The 27194-nt window shown below is 36.1% G+C and overlaps 1 protein-coding gene across 1 annotated transcript in view; it reads right to left on the bottom strand.

Moving 5' to 3' along the window:
* The window catches only part of GALNTL6 (polypeptide N-acetylgalactosaminyltransferase like 6), a 1380753-nt gene that overhangs the window by 808816 nt on the left and 544743 nt on the right, over positions 1-27194 (bottom strand). The window contains exon 3 of the mRNA XM_003415811.4: positions 12106-12244. Coding sequence (XP_003415859.1) covers positions 12106-12244 — 139 coding nt within the window. The remainder of the gene's footprint in view (positions 1-12105; positions 12245-27194) is intronic.

A 27194-nucleotide genomic window follows, 5' to 3' on the forward strand; every position in this document is an offset into this window, starting at 1 on the left:
GGTGCAGTGGTTAAAGCGATGGAGTGCTAACTGAAAGGTCGGTGGTTTGAAACCACTAGCGGCTCCTCAGGAGAAAGACGTAGCAATCTGCTTCTGTGGAGATTTGCGGCCTTAGAAACCCTATGGGGTCACTATGAGTCAGATGTCAGTGGGTTTGGTGGTTTGGTTTAGTTAAAATGAGTCTGTACAGTGTCTGCTATATCTAGAAGTATGATTAAAGTTGTAAACATTTCAAGTAAATTCTCATTTTTACAAAGAATAGAACAAAGTAAATCTAACAGGCATTTTAGTTAATTAGAATAAGATTTAAAGGAATAATTGTAAATATTTTTAGAATTTTCACTCTTAAAATTACAGAATTATCCATTTAACAAGCATAATGTTTTATTATTATTTTAGTATTTCTGTTGGTATCTAGCTTTTCCTGGTTTTACATTCGAATGCAGCAAACCCATCTAAGACACCATTCTTGGCATATCTGAGGCCTGTGGTTGGTTGTAGGACACTACGTATATTTGTATTAAAGATTTCTTTATAGGACTAGTCCATTGAGCCTTTAGTGTTAGATATCATTTTCTGCAAACTTAGACAACATTGAAATAATATTTTCATTACTTAGGTCTCTCAGTTCTTCCTTTAATGTCTTTGCTTTATATTAAGACCAAAAGGCAAATTAGTTCTCTTGTTATTCCAGTGGAGTTCATAAGTGAATGATGAGGCAAATCTTGTGGATTTTTTACCTTGTACAAATTATTTATTGTTCTAGGCACTTGATGTATAGCATCTAAATAATTTTTCAACATGTCCCGGTAAAGGACTTATATTGTTTCCCATTTTATAGGTCGCTAAAAAATTTTTTTTTTTTTTTTTTTTTTTATGAGCTAGAATCAACTTGACGGCACACAACAAACAACAAACTAGCAACCAATGATCAGAAATTTAATAACACATGGGTAATAAGAATATTACTCTTTTTTTTCCACTACATTAAGCTGAATTTTTCATAATTTTTTTCTTCAATTAATTGTTTTACATGAAAGTAATTGAGTAACTTATTTTGCATTCTATCATTTTTGAGGGGGTTTAAAAGATTAATATGTAGCTGGCCCCATCATAAACACATACAGTTTTAGTCAGCTGTAATCTGATTTAAAGGAGTTGTAAATATTTAGTCTTTCAATTCCAAAACACTATAATAAAATTATACGATTTTTCTCATAAGGAAAAAAAAGGAAAGAGTACTATTATTTGTTTTTAATCTCAGTATTTAATTGCATTGCGTTATAAGTTCTTAATGTACAGGTTTTAATTGGGTTGTCTTTACAGCTCTTAATTAATATTATCCTATCACATGTCTAAATATATCACAGAAATAATTACTGTTTGTTTATATATTACTTAATGTATGAGTCGGAATCAACTCGACGGCACTGGGTCTGGGTTTATCTTTAAATCTCTGGGTTTATGAGACTCTATTGAGTTTTAACTATATCCAGTAAAATTTTAAATCAGACAAGATAATTTGTGCAAGAGGTAGGAAAAGAGTTTCTTATATGGATTTATAGAAAGCCACCCTTTCATAAAGTAAAATTTAAGCTTAGTAGCTTAGTTTTTAAAGTCACCATGTTTGAAGTCCTCAAAATTAAGTGAATTCATGTCTTCCTTCCCTTCCTCCATTTAAAATATTCTTAGAAAAGAAATTTATTTTCTGCTTATATGATTTGACTCATATATATTCCTAATATTTGTTATTATTTTAGTCAAGTAATATTAGCATTTGGCCTTGCCACATTACTCACCATGTCTTTTCTGAGGATGTACTCTAAAGAGTAAAGTATTAGTATGTTTTTAAAGCTTCCTAAATTATATTAATACATTTCAGACTAAAATGAGAGTACCTATATATATATACAGATATTTATATATACAATCACTTTTCTGGGTGATATGAAATATGACAGTTGAAACATTTTTTCATTTTAATACTAACTCTTTAAAATATTATTGCATAAAAACAAACAAAAAAATTGCCATCGAGTCAGTTTTGACTCATAGTGACCCTACAGGACAGATTAGAACTGCTCCACAGGGTTTCCAAGGAGTGGCTGATGGATTCAAACTGCCAACCTTTTGGTTAGCAGCTGAGCTCTTAATCATTGAGCCACCAAGGCCCTATTTTTGCATAGTACTGATGGTAATAAACAGGCTGGAGTTATATTTATTTTGGGCTTCCTTTAGGGCCCACACTCTAAACAGTTATGATGTGTCATTTTGGGCTAACCCAAATAATTCTCTGAAATGGTGTAAAGAAAGAGTGCACCATCTCAGTTTCAGGCAGTTTCCATGGCGGGGGTGGAGTACCTACAAAATTCCACAAATTATTTTACCCCATTGTTTTGCTACAGCAAAAGCAGTATTTTAGATATATTTACAAGTGTCAGCACATTGAACAGACTTCGAATTCATTCATTCATTTCCTCGTATACTATCAAATGACTTGCACAGTGGCTTTACTGATAGACAACAGCTCAGATAGTTGAATCCTATGAAATCTGTTTTAAAAAGATTTCCTAAATATGACTATCAGAATTACTAAGCATATTATAATTAGCATATCAATTTTTTCTCATTTTCATAAAAGGATCCGATGTGCTTAGAAGGGGAAGGAACTCTTCTTTTAACATTTTGTCATTGCACTGTTTCTTGCAAAGCCATTTCATTTCAGCTAGTGTTTTCTCTGCCCCATTCTAGCAGAATAAAATGTCAACTTGGCATCTGGCTAGTGACAAACACGCTATAGAACGTATAAGTCATTTCCAAGCACCAATTTACATAGTAATTGTTTTAATGTCAGCATATTCAATTTTCAATGGCTGGTTTTAGTCACACAGTTTTTCTGCTCTAATCTCACCATGTCAGCTGGGTTTGATAAAGCAGTGATAATTGGTAATTTATTTTGCCTTTTGACAGGTCTGAAAAATGCGCTTGGACTGTAAAGTATATGAAGATACAGTTGAGTGAGGGGGGTCACCACTACATTTATTTACTTATTTGGTCACCTATTAGATAAGAAGTTATTCTGTCAATTATTTTATTTGGTAATATGATTACTATTTTAATGTAATACATTTTATACCTGTACTAAGGGAAAAAAAAAAAAGCTTGTGTTCATGCAGCTGAAAAAAGGGCAGTGTGGCAGGAATGTGGAGAGAACAGCAAGAGAGGAGACCAGAGATGGGCAGGGCTCAGAATATAGAGGTTGGTGGCTGCTGTGCTATTATTTTTAGCACAACAGGGAGTCCTTTAAGCATTTTAAGGAGGAGGGTGTATGCTGTGACCAGTCGTTCTTAAGGCTCCTTATTGCCTACTGTGCTGAATGCATTGCAGAGGAGAAAGGGTGAGGGGGTGAGGTCCAAGTATGAGGTGACTCCAGGATTCTAATCAGGAAATAATACTGGGTGCAGTTGGAATAAAGAGAAGGGGGTGTATTCAAGATGTATTTTGGCAGTATATTTCAGAGGCAAAATTCAGAGGCCTTCGTGGATGAGATCGGCCAGGAAAGAGTAAACAAAGAGAAGAAACTGGAGGCTAGAACTGAATCCCAAGGAACTTGGATATCTTGCCATCACTTAAGGAGGAACTGGTTGATAAAGGAGACTCATAAGGCCTGGGAAGAAAAAGCAAGAGAACTTTTATTCCTCGAAATAGAGACAAGGGTGCTTTAAGAATAAGAGAAGGTCCCATGTGTCAAATATTGCTGGAAAGTTTCTCAAGATAAAGACTAAAATTTATATTGGGATTTGGCAACACAGAAGTCATTAGTAACTTAGGCAAAGAAAAAGTCTTGATATGGTAGTGGCTTGAGTCAAATTAGGACTGTTGAATAGTGAGTGGGAGAGTTGGGGATAAGAGTGGGAGGGGAAAAATGGGTTCAAGGAAGAATTTTACAGATTTTGAAAGACTAATATTAGCAGGGATGCTTAAATTTAAGACAGAGTAATAAATAAAATGTGAAAGAATTGCATCATTAACAACTAAATTATTCATTTCTGTGGAGAACACTGAACAGCGTCTTCCAGATACTTGAATCTTACACCTCAAAGATAATAGGCACTTATCATTACATGCCTGTTACCAGATAACAAGGTTCACCACAGAACTTAATAGCTTGATTTGGTAAAAATAAACAAGCATAACAAAATTGTACCCCTACTCAGCAAGATTTTTAGCAAGATTCTTATTTTAGTCAATTTCCAGGAGTGGGAATTAAATGAAGGAAGAGCAAATTTAGAATTCCCATTGCTAGATTAATCTTACAGAGACATATGCATCATTGTATTAAACTTCCATTTTCTTTTTTTTTTTTTTTGAGGAATTAAAGTTGTGAATCTAATTCTCAAATGTTCGCTTTCAATTTTATTTCTTTTATCTTTATCATGTTCCAAGGTCACAAAGGATATACTTTTAAAATCAACAGACATGCTTCTGAAGCAGGTAGGTTTATTTTTAGAGTTGTTTTTTCCTGAACAGCTTTCAAATTGCCACTCTCTTAGACCTCGGTGCCCTCGTGCTCTTCCTCACTCCGCCTTTCAAAGGGTCTGCTTTATGGTCCGTCATTCACTGCAAAGCGTAGACGTCTGACAACTCTTGAACTGTTCTTTCTCCTAGGAGGATTTTCATTTCAACAAGGACACATCTTTTAGCAACAGTGATGAAAACTCTTCTGATATCTTTCAGGCCTTAGCCAAAGGATGGAGTGGGGGAGTATCTTTTGTTGTTATTGCTATTTCATTGCAGGCTTTTACGTCCCTTGGAAACACACTAATGTACTAATGTCTATACTATTAACATAAAGCCAGCCCTGAAAAAATATGGAAGAGTACTGTTATGGATTCAATTCTGTCCCCCCAAAATGTGTGTCAACTTGGCTAGGCCATGATTCCCAGTATTGTATGGTCCTTCACCATTTTGTGATCTGATTTGATTATCCTCTGTGTTGCAAATTTTAACCTCTATGATATTAATGGGAGCCCTGGCGGTATAGTGGTTAAGAATTCAGCTGCTAACCAAAAGGTTGGCAGTTCAAATTTACCAGCTGCTCCTTGGAAACCCTATGGGCTAGTTCTGTTCTGTCCTGTAGTGTCACTATGAGTCAGAACTGACTCGATGGCACCTAGCACTAGCAACAACAATGATATTAATGAGGCAGGATTAGAAGCAGTAATGTTAATGAGGCAGGACTAAATCTACAGGATTAAGTTGTATCTTGAGTTAATTTCTTTTGAGATGTAAAAGAACCAGGAGAAAAGAGTGACCTTTGGACCTGGGTCCTTGAGCTGAGAAACTCCTAGACCCAAAATAAGATTGAAGACAAGGACCTTCTCCCAGAGCTGAGAGAAAAAACCTTCCCCTGGAGCTGGTACTCTGAATTCAGACTTCTATCCTCCTAGACTGTGAGAGAATAAATTTCTGTTTCTTAAAGCCGTTCACTTGTGGTATTTCTATTATAACAGCACTAGATGACTGAGACATTAGAATAAGAGTTTTGAAAGATTACTTCCTTTTTGTTGTTCCTCACTATCACTTCCTCCAGCCCACTGCTTTGTGGATTAATTTTTTTATTCCTGTCATATTTAGAGGCTAAGATATAGCCTAGAGTGAAAAAGCATTTGACTCAAAGAATATATTTCCCTTCTTCCTCTCTGGAGCAGTATTCACACTTGATCAGAGCGTGTCAACAGTAAACAGTCACTTATTTTGCTTCTGAATTTGTATGTAAATTTGTTGAAAGTAATCAACTTTGCAAGTAAATTCATAATAAAATTATGAAAAGAAACCAATGTTTTCCAAATTTTTACATTGCTTTTTAAATTACAAATTAAAATTATGCTTATGGTTTTCTTGTATTATTGCATAATTTTGAATGGTTAAACTCAAACATTTCTCTGAGTAAGTTATAGCATTAAATAGACTAGGATCAAAACAGTTGAATTAAATTTTCCTATTTCACATAAAATTAAAATGGATAGTATTCTCAGCATACTGATCAAATCATAGAAGAATTTAAAAACATGTAATTATGTTTTCTAATAAGCTCAGAACTGGCTCATACAATTTAATTATGTATTTACAATTTAAATTTTAAGATTGTACTACACTTGACTTCTTATATTTTATGTCTTCATGATACAATTGGAAAATAAGGAAGAAAATTAGAAGAATTATCACTACAAGGAAAAGGAATAACTGAATAAATCATACTGCAGCTGATTTGGTAGACCTGGTCTTAATTTTAATGATCCTAATATATAGGGTCGCTATGAGTCGGGATCGACTCAACGGCAGTGGGTTTTTTTTGTTTTTTTTTTAAATATATAGTGAGGGACATGAGGATAGCTGGCAACTTCACATTGGGAAGTGGGTAAACAAATTCAAAATGAGGAATTGATTTGTTCAGGATCTCAATGAAAGTCATGGAGGTCAACATTTTACAATTATTATTAAATTAGAATATGATATGCTAAAAAATCAGAAACTTACTCAAAGGTCTGTGTATCTTGAGAAACTGTCTCTCTCCTTTGTCTACAAACTAGGTAATGTGTACTATTCATCTAGGGAGGAGACTTTTCCTGAATAGGCAAATGTTCCCATGTGGTGGGACAGACATGAGAATAACATTGCTGGCCTCTCTTCATCTCCTCATGCATTCTTTCCAGGAGAAAGGAAGTTTGGGTTCTAGAGCTTATCATGCTTGGCTTTGCTCCTTGTTCGTTTTTCTTCTTTGGGACCTGCTTGCCTGCTGAAACCAGGCATTTCACTCTGCCTAAGTTTTACACTGCCTTTATGCTGTCCAGCAATGTCTGTAACTTGAAGCCTGAATGCACCTCATTCTGGAATTTAGTATTAGGAATCCAACTTGGCCCAGATCTAAACCATCTCCACTAATAGAGTCTAATCAAAATTAAAATTAATGTTTTAAACCTCCAACTATTTCTGAGATACCCTCTCACTTTGTTCTGAAATTGGACAGGGAACAAGGCTGTGATTATAGCTGCAACGTCTTGGAAAGGAACCATATGATCCATGAGGCTGAAAAAACTATCTTATATTTTCTTAATAGATGAGATATCACGAAATTTTCTCTCCACATTTCAATATCCTTCTCATGGATTGAATTGTGTCCCCCCAAAAACATGCATATCAACTTCATTAGGCCATGATTCCCAGTATTGTGTGGTTGTCCTCCATTTTGTGATTGTAATTTTATGTGAGAGGATTAGGGTGGGATTGTATCACCAACCTTACTCAGGTCGCCTCCCTGATCCAAGGTAAGGGGAGTTTCCTGGGGTGTGACCTGCACCACCTTTTATCTCTCAAAAGATAAAAGGAAAGGGAAACAATAGAGAGTTGGGGACCTTGTATCACCAAGAAAGCAGCACTAGGAGCAGAGCATGTCCTTTTGACACGGGGACCCTGAGAAGCTCCTTGACCAGGGGAAGATTGAAGACAAGGACCTTCCTCCAGAGCCAACAGAGAAAGAAAGCCGTCCCCTGGAGCCGACACCCTAGACGGTAAGAAAATAAATTTCTCTTTGTTAAAGCCATCTACCTGTGGTATTTCTGTTATGGTAGCACTATATGACTAAGACAATCTCTGTTTCCTGTCAAAGTCACTGGAGTTGAAACTATTCCTAGTATCAGTGAAATGAGAATGAAATGTGAAATGAAAAGAAAAAGCCACAATTCAGAATAGAACTACTATAACTTAAAGATATTCCAGTATGTGAATGTGTATGAGTATGTATCTGGATGAACATATTTACTTTTATAACACCAAAAAAATGGATATAATATCAATGATAAATTACCCGAATCCTCTGTGAAGCCAACCTCAACTCTCCCATTATATGTTTCTCTGACCTGGCCTAGCTCACGTAGGTGTAACGACTTCTTATACATATTAAGGATAACCTGTTGTTGGGAGAGTTTGTGGTATCTGTTGAGGAATTTCTTCATGTCCTGGGAATAATACTTGTTTAAGGGGGGTAATACTTACATAAGTGTTTTCGAATCTGATTTTCCTAGCAATATGTTCTTGCATAAGTTTATCAGAGTTTCTTTTCTATGTTGGACATCTTAGTATGGTTTTACATTTCCCTATTTCATATGTACTGTTTATTCCAAATAAATGTCTTAACTTTCCTATCTGGAACTAGAAGTCAAAATAAGATGAACTCAAAAAACTAACCAGTTGCCATTGAGTCAATTCCGAATCAGCGACCCCATAGGGTTTCCAAGGAGCACTTGGTGGGTTTCAACAGCTGACCTTTTGGTTAGCAGCTGTAGCTCTTAACGACTATGCCACCAGGGTTTCCAAAGATGATCTATAGCATACAAAAAATGTGGCATCCCAGGTAGGTGACTGAATACAAAGGCATTGAACAATCAATATGCAGGTAGGGAGAATTTACGTATGGTAAAAATGAAGCCAGGCCAGCAAAGTATTCATTGACTGGACATTTGGCATGCAGAAGCTCTCACAGTAAAATTCTTATCAACACTGTGTTAAAGAAAATATAAAGAAGTTTTAAAGACATATCTGCATACTATGGACACAGATGTGATTTTGATAGTAACAGAAGAAGGGAATGAGTATTTAAAATAACATAATGTGTCTTTAAAGAAGTACAAAAGTCAACCAAAAGAGTAGGGTCATGAATGTAGAAGAAGAGGTGGAGAATCTGATGATACGAAAGCACAGATGAGATGGTGTGAAAAACTAAAATGTAATTTCCAATATAGGGAGACACTAAAGACATAAGAAATGTAAACATAAGGTATAAGTAAAAAATGAAAAAGAAATAAAAACATAAGATTTAAAAACACAACTGAAAAGCATGGAATTTATCATTAGGGCAAAAGTAAGACTGACCAAATCATTTCTTTTATGTATGGATTCTACTTATGGGAATCCACTACTGACTCTATGAAATAATAAGGTAAAAGAAAGCAGTTCATTTTGATGCTAGTGAAGAAGAAAGGATTAGGAAAAGCAAAAATATGCTTTCTGGATAGGGATTTCCGACTGATGCTTCTTCAAGGTAAATCAAAATGTACACTAAGCATGTCAAAATATCTAGATCCTCCGCTTTTTTTTTTTTAATCATGAGAATGTGATCTGGTACAGAGTGAACGGCCAATAGTGTAGCACAATAGAGTAAATTGTACAAGTATGTGTTCTGGAAAGAAGAGCAAGAAAAGAAACTTTTCAGTATAGTATTTCCCACTGTTTTCCATTGTAAACTCCTAGGGCAAAGAAAAAGAAACTCTTCCTTCTTCACATTGAGTCTGTGATATGATTTGGCTGACTGAAAATGGAAAGTTATTTTTACAAGTCTTTTGCTTTATTTTAAAATGTCACACAAATTCTCTTTCATAGCCAATGTCAATATACTACCTGTAGCCTAGTTAATTTGGTAATACTGATCTATGTGTCAAGCTGATTTTATGGTTTCAAGGGCCACTTAGACAGAGCTACCTACTCTTGTAGTTACTTTTACCTGCATTTTGCGAAGCGCGGATGAGGTCAAAATCATAGGACTCTACACACTGGGATCCCTGTTAACACCCTCTTTGGCTTTTGGTTTACTGCAGGTGAGCATTGACAAAATCAGAGACAAAGGCAGGTCTCTCTTCCTGTATTGCTGGATTAACCAAGGTAAACAACCATTCCTGGAAAGTCGTCATCTTAACACTTCTCCTGTCATCCACCTTCAACTCTCTGTTAAGATTATTGTTCTTTTGTTCACTTTTGTTTTGTTTTGTTTTGGTATCACTGTTACTACATGATGGTTTGTCCTGTTAGATATCCAACTTTAGTAAGAAAGTAAGATATGGTCATGGACTATATTTAGCCACGTTTTTCTTCCTTGACATTTTAAATAAAGTTTTCCTCATACTATGAACTCAGTAGTTCTACTAAAAATTTCAAGGTATTTTATCTTTCCGTTTTTTCCATTAATGCCTAAGAATATCTTCTTTTTTGCAAAAGGTGGTGGTTACATTAAAAATATACTCTCTGAGAAGAATGGAACTATCAGCCTACTTTTGACAACAGTGTTTTTCTGCACTGTTTCCACCTGCCATTCTTTCCACTTGAATGCAGATTAAAAGATGGGGAGTCTGGGGGTTGGGGAGAAGGTGGATGGAAATTATTCTCTGAGCATATTTATTATGCCAACAATGCAACTTTATGCATCTTTGATGCTGTGCAATTAGGTATTAAGATTTCTCATAACTAGAAATGTTCTCCGTCAGTGGGAATTACCGTGGATAATTTCAGGTAACCTGGGGATAATTTGCTAGCTGGAAGGCCTAGACCAATATACAACACATTCAGTTTAGGGGGAAAAAAAAAAAAATTGACGTGTGCATCTCATTAATCCTCTGCTTAACTATATTGGGGAATGCAAATTCATATAAAACCTGAGGAGAAAATAAGTAATTCTTTTACATTTGACAATAAAGTTATAAAGACACAATATAGCAACTAGAAAAACAGTCCCCCACACCATAATTTACTGATTATTTTTTTAAGGGTTAATTAGTTTTGCACAAAGTTAAGAATTTCACTACTATGCTTTACTGGTTTAATTTCGATTCCTACAGTTCGAATCCACCAGCCGCTCCTTGGAAACACTATGGAGCGTTTTGCTTCCGCCCTATATGGTCGCTGAGTCAGAATCCACGTAACGGCACAGAACAAGAACAAGAAGACCTTATTTGCATTCCTTGCCCCTGTTTTATTTTCTCTGGTTTCTTTCTCTCACATCAATGTTTCTAAAGGAAGACTGAGGTGGGGAGGGGTAAACATATTAGCAACATGTTAGCAATGGTTGAACAGATTCATCAAATATTAACTGCAATTAATTCTGACCACATTCTGTGTTCTTGGCATCTTTTGACATTGTTTATGCTAACCAGAAAACCATAACAGATTAAAAAAAACAAAAAAACTATATATAGTAGTGTCAGGACTAGATGGGGGTGGACAGAAATGTACTTGCTTACATTTACACTGTAATATTTAGCTAAGATTCAATTAAAAAAAGTGGGCTCCCTGTCAAATGACAAGCCACAAGCCCTTCGTAAAATGCCAGGAAATTGTACAACCAACTACTCACCCTTGGATCACGGATGCATTTGTTTTGTGCTTTCTTTACGGAAAATGAAACAACATGGACGCTACCAAATGTGGTTGTAGCCAAAGGGCAATCTGGAAATCTAATGATCATTCAACTTAAAAAAGTGAACTACGTTTATCATGAATTGCCTTAAACTTAATTATTAGAAAGAATTGATCAAATAATCATCAATATGAATGTTGCATTATTACAGAAGAAATAATACAAATAAATTGATCTATATCATAATTAGTCTTCATTTTAATATTTAAAATATACATTTTAAATACTCTAATAATTTTCATTCTCAAATATTCTCTTCACAGTAATTGCATTTAATTAAAAAATAATTTCTCAATGATTTTAATTATTTTATAAAAATAGCAAGAATTTATTATGATTAGAAATCCTGGTGAGTATTATTTTTTCAATGAATATATGATCTCATATGATTTATCTTCCGATTATGGTTGCATTCACCTTAGGCATTCTTCATGGGAAATGTTAACAACATGACATTGAATATGGCTGGTATGGGACTGAGTCCACAAAAGGAACATAAATGCAAAACATTCTTGTAGCAGTAATGACCAGAGAAAACTTTTGCTTCATCATTTACATGATCAAATGTAAACAGAATGAACATATTGTAAAACATTTCATTTTAAATGGAGATAACACAGTCAATTCAGTGAGGAAAATGTTTATTGAATCAAGTTTCAGAGAGTTAATAGTTATTTCTTCTTTTGATTTTTAGTGGTTATCCCAATTTAATCCAAGATGTTAAAGATTATAAACTATACTTCTTTTTTTTCTCCAAAAAAAGAGAGAGATTTTTGGTTACATGTTTCAAAATAATACATATTAAAAACAACAAAGGAAAATAGACAAAGGAAAACCGCACCTCACAGGCTGATACTCACTTAGCATGGCGGATATCTGGCAGGGACCTCTCCAGAGCAATATTGTTGCTGACAAAAATATTAAATCCATTCTCCCTGTACGCTGAGTCGTCGTGGTCCTCTTCAGTGAGGGGGTACGGTTTCCCATGCTCACCCTTCCCTAGGGAGACAGCGAACCGGGATTAACATCTGTATAAAGACTGTTTCAGATGCCCTGGGTGGTTCAAATGTTAACACTCTGAACTCCGAACACACAGGTTGAAGCTTTAGGTCAACTCCGAGGCACCTAGCAAGAAAGACCAGGTGATCTACTTCCAAAAAATCAGCCACTGAAGACTCTGTGGAACAGGTCTACCCTGACGCCCACGGGGGTGACCCTGAGCTGGAATCCACTCCGTGGAACAGGTCTACCCTGACGCACACGGGGGGGGACCCCGAGCTGGAATCCACTCCGTGGAACAGGTCTACCCTGACGCACACGGGGGGGGGGGGGGGGGGGGACCCTGAGGTGGAATCCACTCCGTGGAACAGGTCTACCCTGACGCACACGGGGGGGACCCCGAGCTGGAATCCACTCCGTGGAACAGGTCTACCCTGACGCACACGGGGGGGGGGGGGACCCTGAGGTGGAATCCACTCCGTGGAACAGGTCTACCCTGACTCACACGGGCGGGGGGGGGACCCTGAGCTGGAATCCACTCCGTGGAACAGGTCTACCCTGACGCACACGGGGGGGGGGACCCTGAGCTGGAATCCACTCCGTGGTACAGGTCTACCCTGACGCACACCGGGGTGACCCTGAGCTGGAATCCACTCCGTGGAACAGGTCTACCCTGACGCACACCGGGGTGACCCTGAGCTGGAATCCACTCCGTGGAACAGGTCTACCCTGACGCACACCGGGGTGACCCTGAGCTGGAATCCACTCCGTGGAACAGGTCTACCCTGACGCACACGGGGGGGGGGGGGGGGGACCCTGAGCTGGAATCCACTCCGTGGTACAGGTCTACCCTGACGCACACCGGGGTGACCCTGAGCTGGAATCCACTCCGTGGAACAGGTCTACCCTGACGCACACGGGGGGGGGGGGGGGGGGCGGACCCTGAGCTGGAATCCACTCCGTGGTACAGGTCTACCCTGACGCACACCGGGGTGACCCTGAGCTGGAATCCACTCCGTGGAACAGGTCTACCCTGACGCACACGGGGGGGACCCTGAGCTGGAATCCACTCCGTGGAACAGGTCTACCCTGACGCACACGGGGGGGACCCTGAGCTGGAATCCACTCTGTGGTAACTGGCCGTTTTAAAGACCATTTGCTATTCTAGCATAGGTAACAAGACTTGAAGATGTGTAGTTCTTTAATCACCTGCTTTATGTCCTACAGAAGCCTCTAGGATCGACATTTTACTTGCAACTGCGTTATAATTGTTTATATTTTCTATTTAGAATAACTAAATACAATCAATATAGAAAGTAAACAACCTAGAAATATATGAAACAGCAAGTCTCACCTTCCACTGCTAAGATTTTAAGGGTATATTTTCTAACATTTGTATGCAGATATTAACATTTTATTATTTAAAAAAATAAAATCTAATATACATATTATTTTATCATTTGAATTTACCCTACCTAAAAAAAAAGGCCATCTTTTCGTTTATTTCCAACAGCTGGTATCATTTCATTGTAACCCAATTTACGCCATTTCACTGAAAATACATTTTCAGGTTATTTCTAATTTTCCCCATTACAAAAAAAGTTTCAATTAACATCTTTGTCTATATTTTCCCAGTTAAGTATGCTTTGAAGGTGAGAATAAATTTCTGGAAATGGAATTGCTCAGATATCTTTAAAATGAGTAAGACAGTTTCATGTATTTTCAGAAACATTTCCAAAACCATTGGTAAATATATATATATATATATATATATATATATATATATATATATATATGTTGTTAGTTGCCCTCAAGTCAGTTCTGACACATGGTGACCCCACGTGTTACAGAGCTGAACTGTCCCTACATAGGACTTTGGAAGAAGACTGACAGGCTTTACTTCTGAGGTACCTCTGGACAGGTTGGAACCAATAACTTTTAGGTTAGTAGTTTAGTGATTAATCATTTATATCATCCAGGGAATCCTATAATTATATATATATTATATATAATGTATACTAGTTATATATATTTATGTAGCATATAAATAGGTGAATAAAAAGATATAAATAGGTGTATATATAGTAATATATATTACTCATACTTTAATTTGCATTCTCTTAATTTCTAATAAAATTAATCAGATCATATATAATCACTTGTATTTCCTACATTGTGGATTCTTCAAAACTTTAATAATTTGTAGGACTTCACATGCATTAAGCTTATTAAACCATTGTTGGTTTCATATGCTGCAACTATTCTCTGTTTATTTAATTTATACCTAATATTTTTTCATTCAGATTTTTTCATTTTTCTTTTCATAAATGACCTGATACCAAAGGTCTTAAGAGGGAAGGTGTACCTTACTCCACCTGAATTCGGAGCTTTACTAACAGTTAATTTTTTCCAGTAATATCTTTGTTTTTTCCATTAATATCTTTGAACCATCTGGAACTTGTTTTGGTGTGAGAAGTGAGATAACTATCAAATTTATATTTTGATGAATGGCCAAATGGCTTTAGGAATGTAATGGATTGAATAATCTGTCTTTTCCTTTCCTGTTTTAAAACGCCATATACAAAATTATCATATATTTCATGAAATTCCTTTGTTCTGTCAATTCTTGGCCTGGAAAAGCTGTAGCAGCAAAACACACTTTAATAATTGGCTTGTTCATTTCTCACTCACCTTATTCTTTTTCAGACTAAAAAAAAAAAAAATCCTGTTGCCATTGAGTCAATTCCAACTCATAGCCACCCTACAGGACAGAGTAGAACTGCCCCATAGAGTTCCCAAGGAGCACCTGGTGGATTAGACCTGCCGACCTTTTGGTTAGCAGCCGTAGTACTTAACCAATACACCACTAGGGTTTACCTTTCAGACTAGTATCTCTTGTTTATTTGTCTGTGTGAACTTTAGATTCATTTTACTATTTAATAAGATGCCAGTTTTAGATTTTGGTTGAGAATTGATATATTTATATTTATATATCATATTAACTATTTTTCAAGCTCGTTTCCCTTAGATCTCCGTGAAGTTTCACCACATTTTAAGTTTTTTTCTAGGATGTTTTGCCCTTCATCGCAATGTGAACACCAATCTTTTATTACATTTTCTAAGCGGCACGTTGGAGCCCTGGTGGCATAGTGGTTAAGAGCTTGGCTGCTAACCAAAAGGCTGGCAGTTCAAATCCACCAGCTGCTCCTTGAAAACCCTGTGGGGCAGTTCTACTCTGTCCTGTAGGGTCACTATGAGCCAGAATTGACTGCATGGCAACGGGTTAAGTGGCGCAAGCTAAAGCTATTGATTTTTATGCTTATTTTTTAATCAGCACTTTACCGAACTCTTATTTTTTTCTAATATTTTTTATCTCTTTTGTTTTCTAGTATATAATCATTTTATTTAAAATAATAATACTTATTTCCTCTTCTTTTCTTCATGGATAACTCTTATACGGATTTCTTATTTAATTTTATGGCCGACAATAAATTACTTGAGAATCAGCAGGCATTTATGCTGACGTTGACATTAAGGTGATTTTTCTTAAGTATTTCAACTGTAATCTGTGTTTGTTATTTAACATGTTAAAAAATAATCTATATAGTGGCTTTTAACCAAAGGATGTTTTTCCTGAATGTTGTTATATATACATTCTGTTAGTTGCTGTTGAGTCTTACTAAAATTTACCAAATGCTTCTTTAAAATTTATAATTATCATATTTTTCACCTCTTTTACCTTTTTTTTTTAATAACTTTTATTAAGCTTCAAGTGAACGTTTACAAATCCAATCAGTCTGTCACATATAAGTTTACATACATCTCACTCCCTACTCCCACTTGCTCTCCCCCTCTTAAGTCAGCCCTTTCAGTCTCTCCTTTTGTGATAATTTTGCCGGCTTCTCTCTCTCTCTATCCTCCCATCCCCTCTCCAGACAAGAGTTGCCAACACAATCTCAAGTGTCCACCTGATATAATTAGCTCACTCTTCTTCAGCGTCTCTCTCCCACCTGCTGACCAGTCCCTTTCATGTCTGATGAGTTGTCTTCGGGGATGGTTCCTGTCCTGTGCCAACAGAAGGTCTGGGGAGCATGGCCACCGGGATTCCTCAAGTCTCAGTCAGATCATTAAGTTTGGTCTTTTTATGAGAATTTGGGGTCTGTATCCCACTGATCTGCTCCCTCAGGGGTCCTCTGCTCTGCTCCCTGTCAGGGCAGTCATCGATTGTGGCCGGGCACCAACTAGTTCTTCTGGTCTCAGGATGATGTAGGTCTCTGGTTCATGTGGCCCTTTCTGTCTCTTGGGCTCTTAGTTGTCGTGTGGCCTTGGTGTTCTTCATTTTCTTTTGCTCCAGGTGGGTTGAGACCAATTGATGCATCTTAGATGGCCGCTTATTAGCATTTAAGACCCCAGACGCCACATTTCAAAGTGGGATGCAGAATGATTTCATAATAGAATTATTTTGCCAATTGACTTAGAAGTCCCCGCAAACCATGTTCCCCAGACCCCCGCGCTTGCTCCGCTGACCTTTGAAGCATTCATTTTATCCCGGAAACTTCTTTGCTTTTGGTCCAGTCCAACTGAGCTGACCTTCCATGTATTGAGTGTTGTCTTTCCCTTCAACCAAAGCAGTTCTTATCTACTGATTAATCAATAAAAAAAACCCTCTCCCACCCTCCCTCCCTTCCCCCCTCGTAACCACAAAAGTATGTGTTCTTCTCAGGTTTACTATTTCTCAAGATCTTATAATGGTGGTCTTATACAATATTTGTCCTTTTGCCTCTGACTAATTTCGCTCAGCATAATGCCTTCCAGGTTCCTCCATGTTATGAAATGTTTCAGAGATTCGTCACTGTTCTTTATCGATGCGTAGTATTCCATTGTGTGAATATACCACAATTTATTTACCCATTCATCCGTTGACGGACATCTTGGTTGCTTCCAGCTTTTTGCTATTGTAAACAGAGCTGCAATAAACATGGGTGTGCATATATCTGTTTGTATGAAGGCTCTTGTATCTCTAGGGTATATTCCCAGGAGTGGGATTTCTCGGTTGTATGGTAGTTCTATTTCTAACTGTTTAAGATAACGCCAGATAGATTTCCAAAGTGGTTGTACCATTTTACATTCCCACCAGCAGTGTATGAGAGTTCCAATCTCTCCGCAGGCTCTCCAACATTTATTATTTTGTGTTTTTTGGATTAATGCCAGCCTTGCTGGTGTGAGATGGAATCTCATCGTAGTTTTAATTTGCATTTCTCTAATGGCTAATGATCGAGAGCATTTTCTCATGTATCTGTTGGCTGCCTGAATATCTTCTTTAGTGAAATGTGTATTCATATCCTTTGCCCACTTCTTGATTGGGTTGTTTGTCTTTTTGTGGTTGAGTTTTGACAGAATCATATAGATTTTAGAGATCAGGCGCTGGTCGGAGATGTCATAGCTCAAAATTCTTTCCCAATCTGTAAGTGGTCTTTTTACTCTTTTGGTGAAGTCTTTAGATAAGCATAGGTGTTTGATTTTTAGGAGCTCCCAGTTATCAGGTTTCTCTTCATCATTTTTGGTAATGTTTTGTATTCTGTTTATACCTTGTATTAGGGCTCCTACTCTTTTACTTTTAATTTTGTACATGTATTACTTGTTTTAAGGAGCCCTGGTGGCACAACGGTTAAGCACTGGACTGCTAACCCAAAACTCAGTGGTTTGATCCTACGCAGTGGTTCCCTGGGGGAAAAAGACCTGGCAATCTGCTTCCTTAAAGATGACAGCCTAGGAAAACCCTATGGGGCAGTTCTACTCCATCCTATAGGGTCACTAGGAGTCAGAATCAACTTGACAAGCAAACAATCACAGTACTTGTTTTTAATCACTGTAATTCTTTTAGTGTGTGTGTGAGAATATTTGTTTTCTATATCAGTGCTGCCTCAAATAAAAAAGAAAGTACCTTTTTTTTTTTTTTAGCTTCTAGCTTCTGCTCTAGTGATACTAACCTCAGTAGAGCTGACAGCCAAGATCAAACAGCTGGAGATTTGTAAGGGATTACATGGTCAAACAGCAGATGGAAAATCTCTCCAATTTCAAGGGGGAGAGACAAAATTTTTAAGTGTTTCACTTTTGGCCTCAAAGAAAAAGAAATATTGGATCTCTCCTAGCTCCCTGTTTTGATTTCTTAGGAGAAAATGTCACTCACTGCTTTTCAAACTAAATGGAAAATAAATAAGTCAGTGGGAAATTTCATTCATAAAATGGCTAATTATCAAGCGTCCAGTATGTGCAAAACATTGTGTTAATTGCTTTTATATACATTTTGACTCAACACACTATGTCACACAATGGAAAGAACATTGTTCTACCCATGTTCCGCACAAGGAACAAAAGAGAGACCAATATTTTCACTGAGCATTTCCATAACCAGCAATTAGCCATTGAATCTGGGGAACTAATTTTAAGGTCCAAATCTCTCTCCTATGAGTGCCCCTAATCACTAGAAGAGTCTTTAGATTTTATGTAATCTCTGGTGTGAACTTGATTTACAAGCCATTTCATAACTCCTATTTAGTAAGAATGAAATAGTTCATAGCAGCCTTTGCTTTCTTCAGTAAATTTGCATTTTTTAAATTTATATGCCCTAAGTAAACTCAAACACACACATACACACCTGGGTTTTCTTTCCAATAACTTTTTTAGAGATATTTTTGATGCTGAGCTCTAAGATTCAGCCACCTTTAAGACTACAAATAAAAAATTTTAAAGCTACATTTTCATGAAAACATATATCAATCAAGTGTAAAGCATTGTCTGTACAATAATTTTAACTTCAGACTGATCAGTTTCCTGAGACAAGGTTTTTCAAATGAGTGACTGACTCTCTAAAGTTATAAAACAAAACCTGGGGAGTCACCAATTCCAGCAAACTAGAAATTTCTTCATTGCTGTTGTGAGAATAGGTTTTAAAATTTTATGTTCTTATGCACAGAGCCAGAAGTTTTTGCTGCAAATGCTACCAACTCATCTTATGTTTAATATGTAGAGCCTCAGGGTCTGTACATCTCATGTGGCTTCACATTTTTTGTTGTTTAAAAAAAAAAAAAAAAGATAAAACAAAAAACCTCCGAGCTCAAATAAAAATATATGTTGAAAATGTGATATTACTCAAAGGTTTTTAGAGTGACCATTAGTCTACACATATAACTATTTTTAGCAATTTAAATAATTATAATATAATTTACTGATGTTTTTGTTGTTAGAGGCCATCCAGTTGGCCCTCAACTCATGGTGACTCCATGTGTAACAGAATGGAAGTGCGCCATAGGATTTTCTTGGTTGTAATCCTTTATTGTTATTAATAGTAAATTCAAACCAGAGTCCTTTGTTTTAAATATAATAAATAGTGCTCCATCTTTTATATTTAAAATAATATGCAAGGTGTTAATGAAATATTTAAAGAATCAAAATATAAAAATTAAATATGTGTTGAAATATTTTTATGACATGACATATATCCAAAGAGGAGTGCACATATTTAACATGGAATTCATGTTACTTTTCTCAGCATAATCCCCATAAGGTACTTCATATTTCCTAGTTACAATAACATTTTATTCAGTACAGAAACCTTGTAGATTGATGACTATCAATTTTTGATATGTTCATTGGTTGTCTACTAAATGCATCACTAGGTAGGGAAGTGTAAGATGTGTATTTCGTGACCACTGGCCTGTAACAGAAATATACTCTGATTAGGAAGATAGAGGGAAAACCTATCAAACAGCTTCTCCCAAACTATTGGCAGAAGGGAAAGTATTGTAGAAATGAATGAACTAGACAGTAAACCCTCTAAGAGTTTCATTTCAAAACTGTAGGAAATTGAGGACCTTGATGTGGTTTGGAAACTCCAACTGGAGAAAGTGAAATTTCAGCTCAATTTCAAGGCTAATGTGGGATTTAAATTGTTCTTAAAAGGTCTGAGGATGGGATGACTTTACATAAAAAGGAAGTGATGTGAATGAAGTTATAGAGACAAGAATTTGTAAAGATGCTATTTGGAAAATAATGAATAAGCGTATCTAAATAGATTGAGATTTCTTAAGATGGAATAGCTAAAGATAAAGTTTATGTCAGAGGGGGAAAAACATTCTAGTGACAATTCAGTGTACGTGGACTATTCCTTAGAATATGAGAATACCATAAGGAAATCAATGTTGTGATCATGATGAAAAATTTGTTGGCAGTAGGGGTTGGCTCAGCCATTTCAAAGTGAGAGCAAATTTACATAACATTAAAGGGCAAGTAGGAATTGTCCCTAAGTCAGACCTTTATAACCTGGGACTTATTCTGCCCATGCATCTTTAAAGTGAATATAACATAAATCTCTAAGTACAAATCGATATTGTTGACAAGAAGAACTTGCTAACGAAGAAATTAAGAATTGACTCTGTGTAAAACAGACATGATTGTGGAGAAGTCTGAGTGTCCTATCATTTTCCAGCTTTCGTAGTGTGCTCGCAAAAAGGTTCAGTTTTCTATTTTTTATCTGAGTTATGAGAAAGCTTCGTTGTCTGCAGATAAGGTAGGTAAAATCATGTTAAGAAATATTTCATCTCACCATTCCAATATTTTAAAGCATATTTAGCTTCATTTATCACCAGTACGTATGGTTTCTACTTACGTAGATATCATTATGAGGTTTGGGTAGTCATTAACAGCTAAAGATAAAAAGTATTTTGTAAGTCTGTCTAAGAATATCTGTGTTTTGTGTGTTATAGGATTTCTGTGTGTGCTTCTTCCCTCCAATCCTCAGTCTTCCCAAAGATGTAGTGGTTGATTTAGTTCCCATGAATTTTGTTCCTCAGAAAGTGACAACCATTTTTTCTTATTCGATGGACTCAAACGAAATGGAACATTACTGTCAAATGTGTCTGATTTAGTCTGTCAGCATCTTCCTTTGTGTAAAAATTCTAAGCTGTCAGAGTGTCATAGAATGAACATTTTTACCACTTTACAAAAGTTTGGGGCAACACAATCATGAAATATTTCATGTATCAATTGGGGCATTTGGAGAGGAAGTTAAGAAAAATGCTATCAAACAAGATGGAGAGAAATATAAAGAAAAGAAAAGCCACTGGGGCAAAATAGATTGACAGCAACAGAAGAAAAGAGAAAATAAAACTATAACTGATAAGGCAAAAACTGGAAATATATTCCTTTTCATAAATGTACTCTCTCCAATAAAGGAATAAAAGTCTACTTAATACAATAAATGCTTAATTTGTAATCTGTTATTTGTAGCATTATATGTAATTTAAGAAGACAACTGGATTTGTATCTTACTATGTGGTGAGGAACATACAGAGGCCCTGATCCTACATGAGTTCAAGAAAGAAAAATGTTGTAATTAAATTTTATCAGGGACCCTGAAATGATCATGGGTTCCAGATATCACAAATTTTGAAAGAAAGTTTTAAGAAATACATCTGTTGTGATTAATATGTATATTTTTATGTTAGATTTCTAAGTTTGTTTAATCTATGCAACCAAACAAATTTCTTGCTCCTATTATATTTCCTGTGGAAGAAAGTGATGACTTAGATCTTTGCTTTTCAGAAATAAGCCACATGACCATCTCAGAACAGTCATTACACAGAATAGAGGGAGAGGTGCTGGTGTTCACTGTGGAGATTTGAGTGGGCCTCCCCATGGACTCTCATTTGAGCTTCTATGACATAATTCTTGGTGTTTGCTTGGATAAAGTCATACATGATCCTGTGATAATATCTTCCTCCAAATTCTAAAATGTTCTTATGGTATTGAGTGATAAATACATATACATGTCATATTTAAAATACTTCCTATATAACAGTTGGCATCTTATTATATGGTGATTGCTAATGACCATAAATGTTTTTTAAGAGCACGTGCCATTTACGATAAAATTTTCCATGCTGGAAAAAGTGAATTCTTATCCGGTAGGGACAGTAAGGAAAGGGAGATGGCTAAAAAGAGATGAAGAAATAAAACAAATGTTACTTGCTCAAGCCCTGGTGGCACAGCGGTTAAAAGCTCAGCTGCTTACCAAAAGCTCAGCAGTTCAAATCTACCAGCCGCTCCTTGGAAACCCAAGGGGGCAGTTCTACTCTGTCCTATAGGGTTGCTATGAGTTCGAATTGACTTGATAGCAACGGGGCTTATAGTCACTCAATGATAAAAACACCACAAATACAATACTCTCAGTCAGGGCCAGTGGTTGGAGGTGGGTTCAGTTGGAGAGTGGGGTAACTTTGGATATTAAACAGAAAGAAGAGGGAAACTTACGAAAGTCCTGTAATAAGAAGTATGTGTTAAATACTTCTTGTTTTAAATATAATTACATTTACATTTTTATAGAACTAGAAAGGACTTTGAATCTGCTCACTGAAGTATAAATGTCTCTTTCCCTCAAGCCTATAGAAGTGGAATGAAAAATTACCAGTGATCCATGTCTAATAAAATTCTAATTCTTCCAACAAATGCAACTTACAGAGAGCACCTACAATAAGTAAACAATAATTCTAGTTTAGTTTTTGGATGAAGAGTGTTTTAGTGGAATGTAGAAAAGCGTTAGATCTAGAGTACTTTCTTAAAGGATAACTAAGTCAAAATTCATTAAGATCAGAAATGTCTCTATTTCGAATTAACCAAATAGCTTCCCTATCTTTATTCTAAAATTCTCTGTTATTCTTCATCTATCTTTTATTATATTTTCTTTGTTCATTATCTAAGTAATCAGTCATATTACCTCTAAAGGGAATAAACAACTCTTGCTGGCACACCCTCGCTGGTACGTGATCAGGGCAGGTGTAGTCTTAATTCCATGTCTCACTCATGGAATTCTCCTTGTTCTGGGGAAACATTCAGGAAGTGGTAACTGAAGGCTGTGGATTGCTTTAGTATGAATGTGTATAAAACACATTCCTGCAATTTTCTCCTATATTTTGGGAAACTTTGTAAGTCATTGGAGCCCTGGTGGCACAATGGTTAACAGCATGGCTGCTAACCCAAAAGTGGGTGGTTGGAATTCACCAGCTGCTCTTTGGAAACCCTATGGAGCAGTTCTACTCTGTCCTGTAGGGTTGCTATGAGTCAAAGTCCAGTTGAAGGAACCCCCTTTTTTTTTTTTTTTTTCCTAATGAGTCATTATTTTCCTAAACTGTCTGTATACTCTCAATAGTTTTCTCTTATTTTGGGGGGGAAACCTATTAGGTAATTATTTTCCTAAACTGTCTCTGTACTCCCAATAACCTCCTCATTTCTGCCTAAGGAACTGGCTTGTTTTCAGATTTTTTTTTTTAAGTTATAACTTCTGATCACTTTGGTTGATTTTTTTTCCTGAAAAAATCATTTAACAAGTCTCTTTAAAATTGCATTTTTTTCTTCAATATATTTTATATGATAATGAATGCCAACACATAAATTTGTAAACTTCTTAAATTTGATAGTTTGGTTTATATGTTTTATGATATATTTATACATAATTCTTAACTGCAATTATTTTTAATATTATTGTCTTTTAGATCTACTTCTCAAATTGTTTTACTGTAATTTCCTTTCCTGAAATGAACTTTGATTTTATTAGAATATAATTTTAGCAGTTTTTTTTTTTTTTAAAGATATTTTCTCATATAATTAAACTCTGGAATAGAGATGGCAGAAGAGAAATTTACAAGGAATTCATACGTATGATATGGCCAGAAAACTCTTACATGCGCAATTATTTAGTTCTCCCTAATGCCACACCCCCCTTTTTTTTAATGGCCCTGTGGAAACCCTGGTGGCATAGTGGTTAAGTGCTACGGCTGCTAAGCAAAACGTCAGCAGTTCAAATCCTCCAGGCGCTCCTTGGAAACTCTACGGGGCAGTTCTACTCTGTCCTATAGGGTCGCTATAAGTTGGAATCAACACGGCAGTGAGTTTGGCTTTTTTGGTTAATGGCCCTTTATCTTTAGATGCTCTGGAAAATTACTACATAAATCTTACAGAGAAGTATTATTGCTAGGCATAAAATTCCCAGTGAATTTAAGAATTTGAAGAACTAAGTCTGCCTATTAGGAAATAAAAGGGCTAACTTGTTTCTAAACTGGTTTGTTTAGAAACCTAGTAAGTCATTTAGAAAGTTTAGAATCATTTCTTTGGACTCATCCTAACAATTACAGTGTGAAGAATTAGATTTTTTTATCTTTAAATATTATAAGTAAAATATTGAAATGAATGTGAAAACAAAGAGCCTATTTGTAATTTCTAAAGTATCAAAACTTGGTTTCCTATTCTTCTATTTATTAAGTATGTAATATCATCATATATAATTTCTAAGAAATGTCAATTTTTTCATATTTAAAATAGAAAATTCAACTTTCAGGGCTATTATTAGATTATTAAAAAAAATCTTAAGGCAATAAAGGTCTTCAATATGAAAGAGATCTGATACTGTTATGGCTGTCAGCTTTAGATTATGTGTCAAAGAAAAAAAAAATCCATTGCCATCGAGTCAATTCCGACTCCTAGCAACCCGAAAGGACAAAGTAGAACTGCCCCATATGATTTCCAAGAACCGCCTGGTGGATTCGAAGTGTCGACCTTTTGGTTAGCAGCCTTAGCTCTTAACCACTACACCACCAGGGTTTCCACATTATGTGTAGCAACTTAAAATTCTGAAACTTTTGGGTCATTATCACGTATTTATTTTCTGAATGTTTTGAATAATTCCATAAACTTCATTGATCAATTTTTTGTGGAGCAGGCAAAGTACACAGTGTTCTAGTTTCAGCTTTATCACGGATAAGAAGTACGGATCCCCCTCTTCTCCTTCCTCCTGCAATTTCTTCTTCATTTTCTTTCTCTTTTTTTGTCCTTCATTTTTATCCAGGTTTTTATGTCTCAGAATTAAATATACATAAATAATTCATTCTTTCCATCTTATTTCCTATTTCTCTTTTGTTGTAAATATAATACAACACTTACTATTTACTCTTTTAAGAATAAGTATAAATATCCATTATATCTGTCCTGGCAAGGTAGAGATATTAATGCCAATATTAAAATTGTTCTTGCAAGTAGAACATAAATATTAAAAAAATTAAATTGAGAAAAAAATTATTTTAAAGACTTTATGTGTCTTTAGGACTTTAGCAACCCTCATGATTTCTGGATGCAAAAAAAAAAAATTTTTTTTTTCTATGTGTAGATGAGGGTGGTGCAAATGGCTAAATGCTCAGCTTGCTAGACAAAAGGATGGAGGCTCAAACCTAGTCAGAGTCACAGGCCTGGCAATGCTTCCAAAAGGTCACAGCCTTGAACACACTATGGAGTCATTCTACTCCGCACGCTTAGGGTTACCATGAGTTGGAATCAACTCAATGGCAACTATTAACAACATATGCAGATGTGTATATGTGTTTAATGAGTTTGTTAGCATGATGAGGAGGAAGAATGGAAAGGCTAATTAGAGTAGAACACTTACGAAGCAGAGCAATGGTAAAAAACTGTAAAAAAAAAAAATTCTGCTAAAGATAGTGAAATACGGCATGAAAACAAAAATCTCTCTATTGATTAAAATGAAACCTGTACCTAGACCAAGAGGCAGTCATTCAAACAGAATAAGAAGGTGTCGTTTTAAAATCAGGAAAGGTGTGTGTCAGGGTTGTATCCTCTCACCATACTTATTCAATCTATATGCTGAGCAAATAATCCTAGAAGCTGGGATGTGTGAAGAAGAACTAGGCATCTGGACTGGAGGAAGACTCATTAACAACTTGCAATATGCAGATAACTCAACCTTGCTTTCTGAAAGTGAAGAGGATTTGAAGCACATACTGATGATAGTCAAAGACTACAGTCTCAAGATAAAGAAAACAAAAATCCTCACAACTGGACCAGTAGGCAACATCATGATAAATGGAGAAAAAAAAGAAGTTGTCAAGGATTTCATTTTCCTTGAATCCACAATCAACTCCCATGAAAGCAGCAGTTAAGTAACCAAACCACGTATTGCACTGGCAAATCTGCTGAAAAAAGACCTCTTTAAAGTATTAAAAAGCAAAGATATCACTTTGAGAACTGAAATGCACCTGGCCCAAGCCATGGTATTTTCAATTACCTCATATGCATGTGAAAGTTGGACAATGAATAAGGGAGGCTGAAGAATGGATTCATTTGAATTATGCTGTCAGTGAAGAATACCGAATAGACCACGGAGTGCCAGAAGAACAAACAATCTGTCTTGGAAGAAGTATAGCCAGAATACTCCTTAGAAGCAAGGATGGTGAGACTTCCTCTCATGTACTTTGGACATGTTATCAGGAGTGGCCACTCCCTGGAGAAGGGAATCATGCTTGGTAAAGTTGAGGGTCAGTGAAAAAGAGGAAGACCCTCAACAAGATGGATTGACCCAGTTGCTGCAACAATGGGCTCAAACATAGCAATACTTGTGAATATAGTGTTGGATTGGGTAGTGTTTCAGTCTGTTGTACCTAGGGTCACTATGAGTAAGGACTGACTCAAGTGTACCTAAGAACAATAACAACAGCATTAATTAAAAATATTAAAACTCTAAATCTATAAGAAGTTCACCGGCACTACCAACCAAGGAAATTAAGGAAAGAACTACTGAGAATGGGCAAAACACATGGCTCATATCAAGCAACTTTGCACTTGAAGTTGGCTGTGTTTTTTTCCCACTAATTCAACAGTAACTTTCTATTCACTTTTTTTTCCATTTTTTGCTGATGAACACACTATGTCTCAATCTCAAGTCAGTTATTAGTCATTTTGGAAATGCAAATTAAAACCACAGTACACCTATTATCCCCAACATCTGTCAGTTTGTTGTACTGTGGTGGCTTGTGAGTTGCTGTGATTCTCGAAGCTATGACACTGGTATTTCAAATACAAGCAAGGTCACCCACAGTGGACAGGTTTC

The sequence above is a fragment of the Loxodonta africana genome, chromosome 21 (assembly GCF_030014295.1).
Source record: "Loxodonta africana isolate mLoxAfr1 chromosome 21, mLoxAfr1.hap2, whole genome shotgun sequence".
NCBI lineage: Eukaryota > Metazoa > Chordata > Mammalia > Proboscidea > Elephantidae > Loxodonta > Loxodonta africana.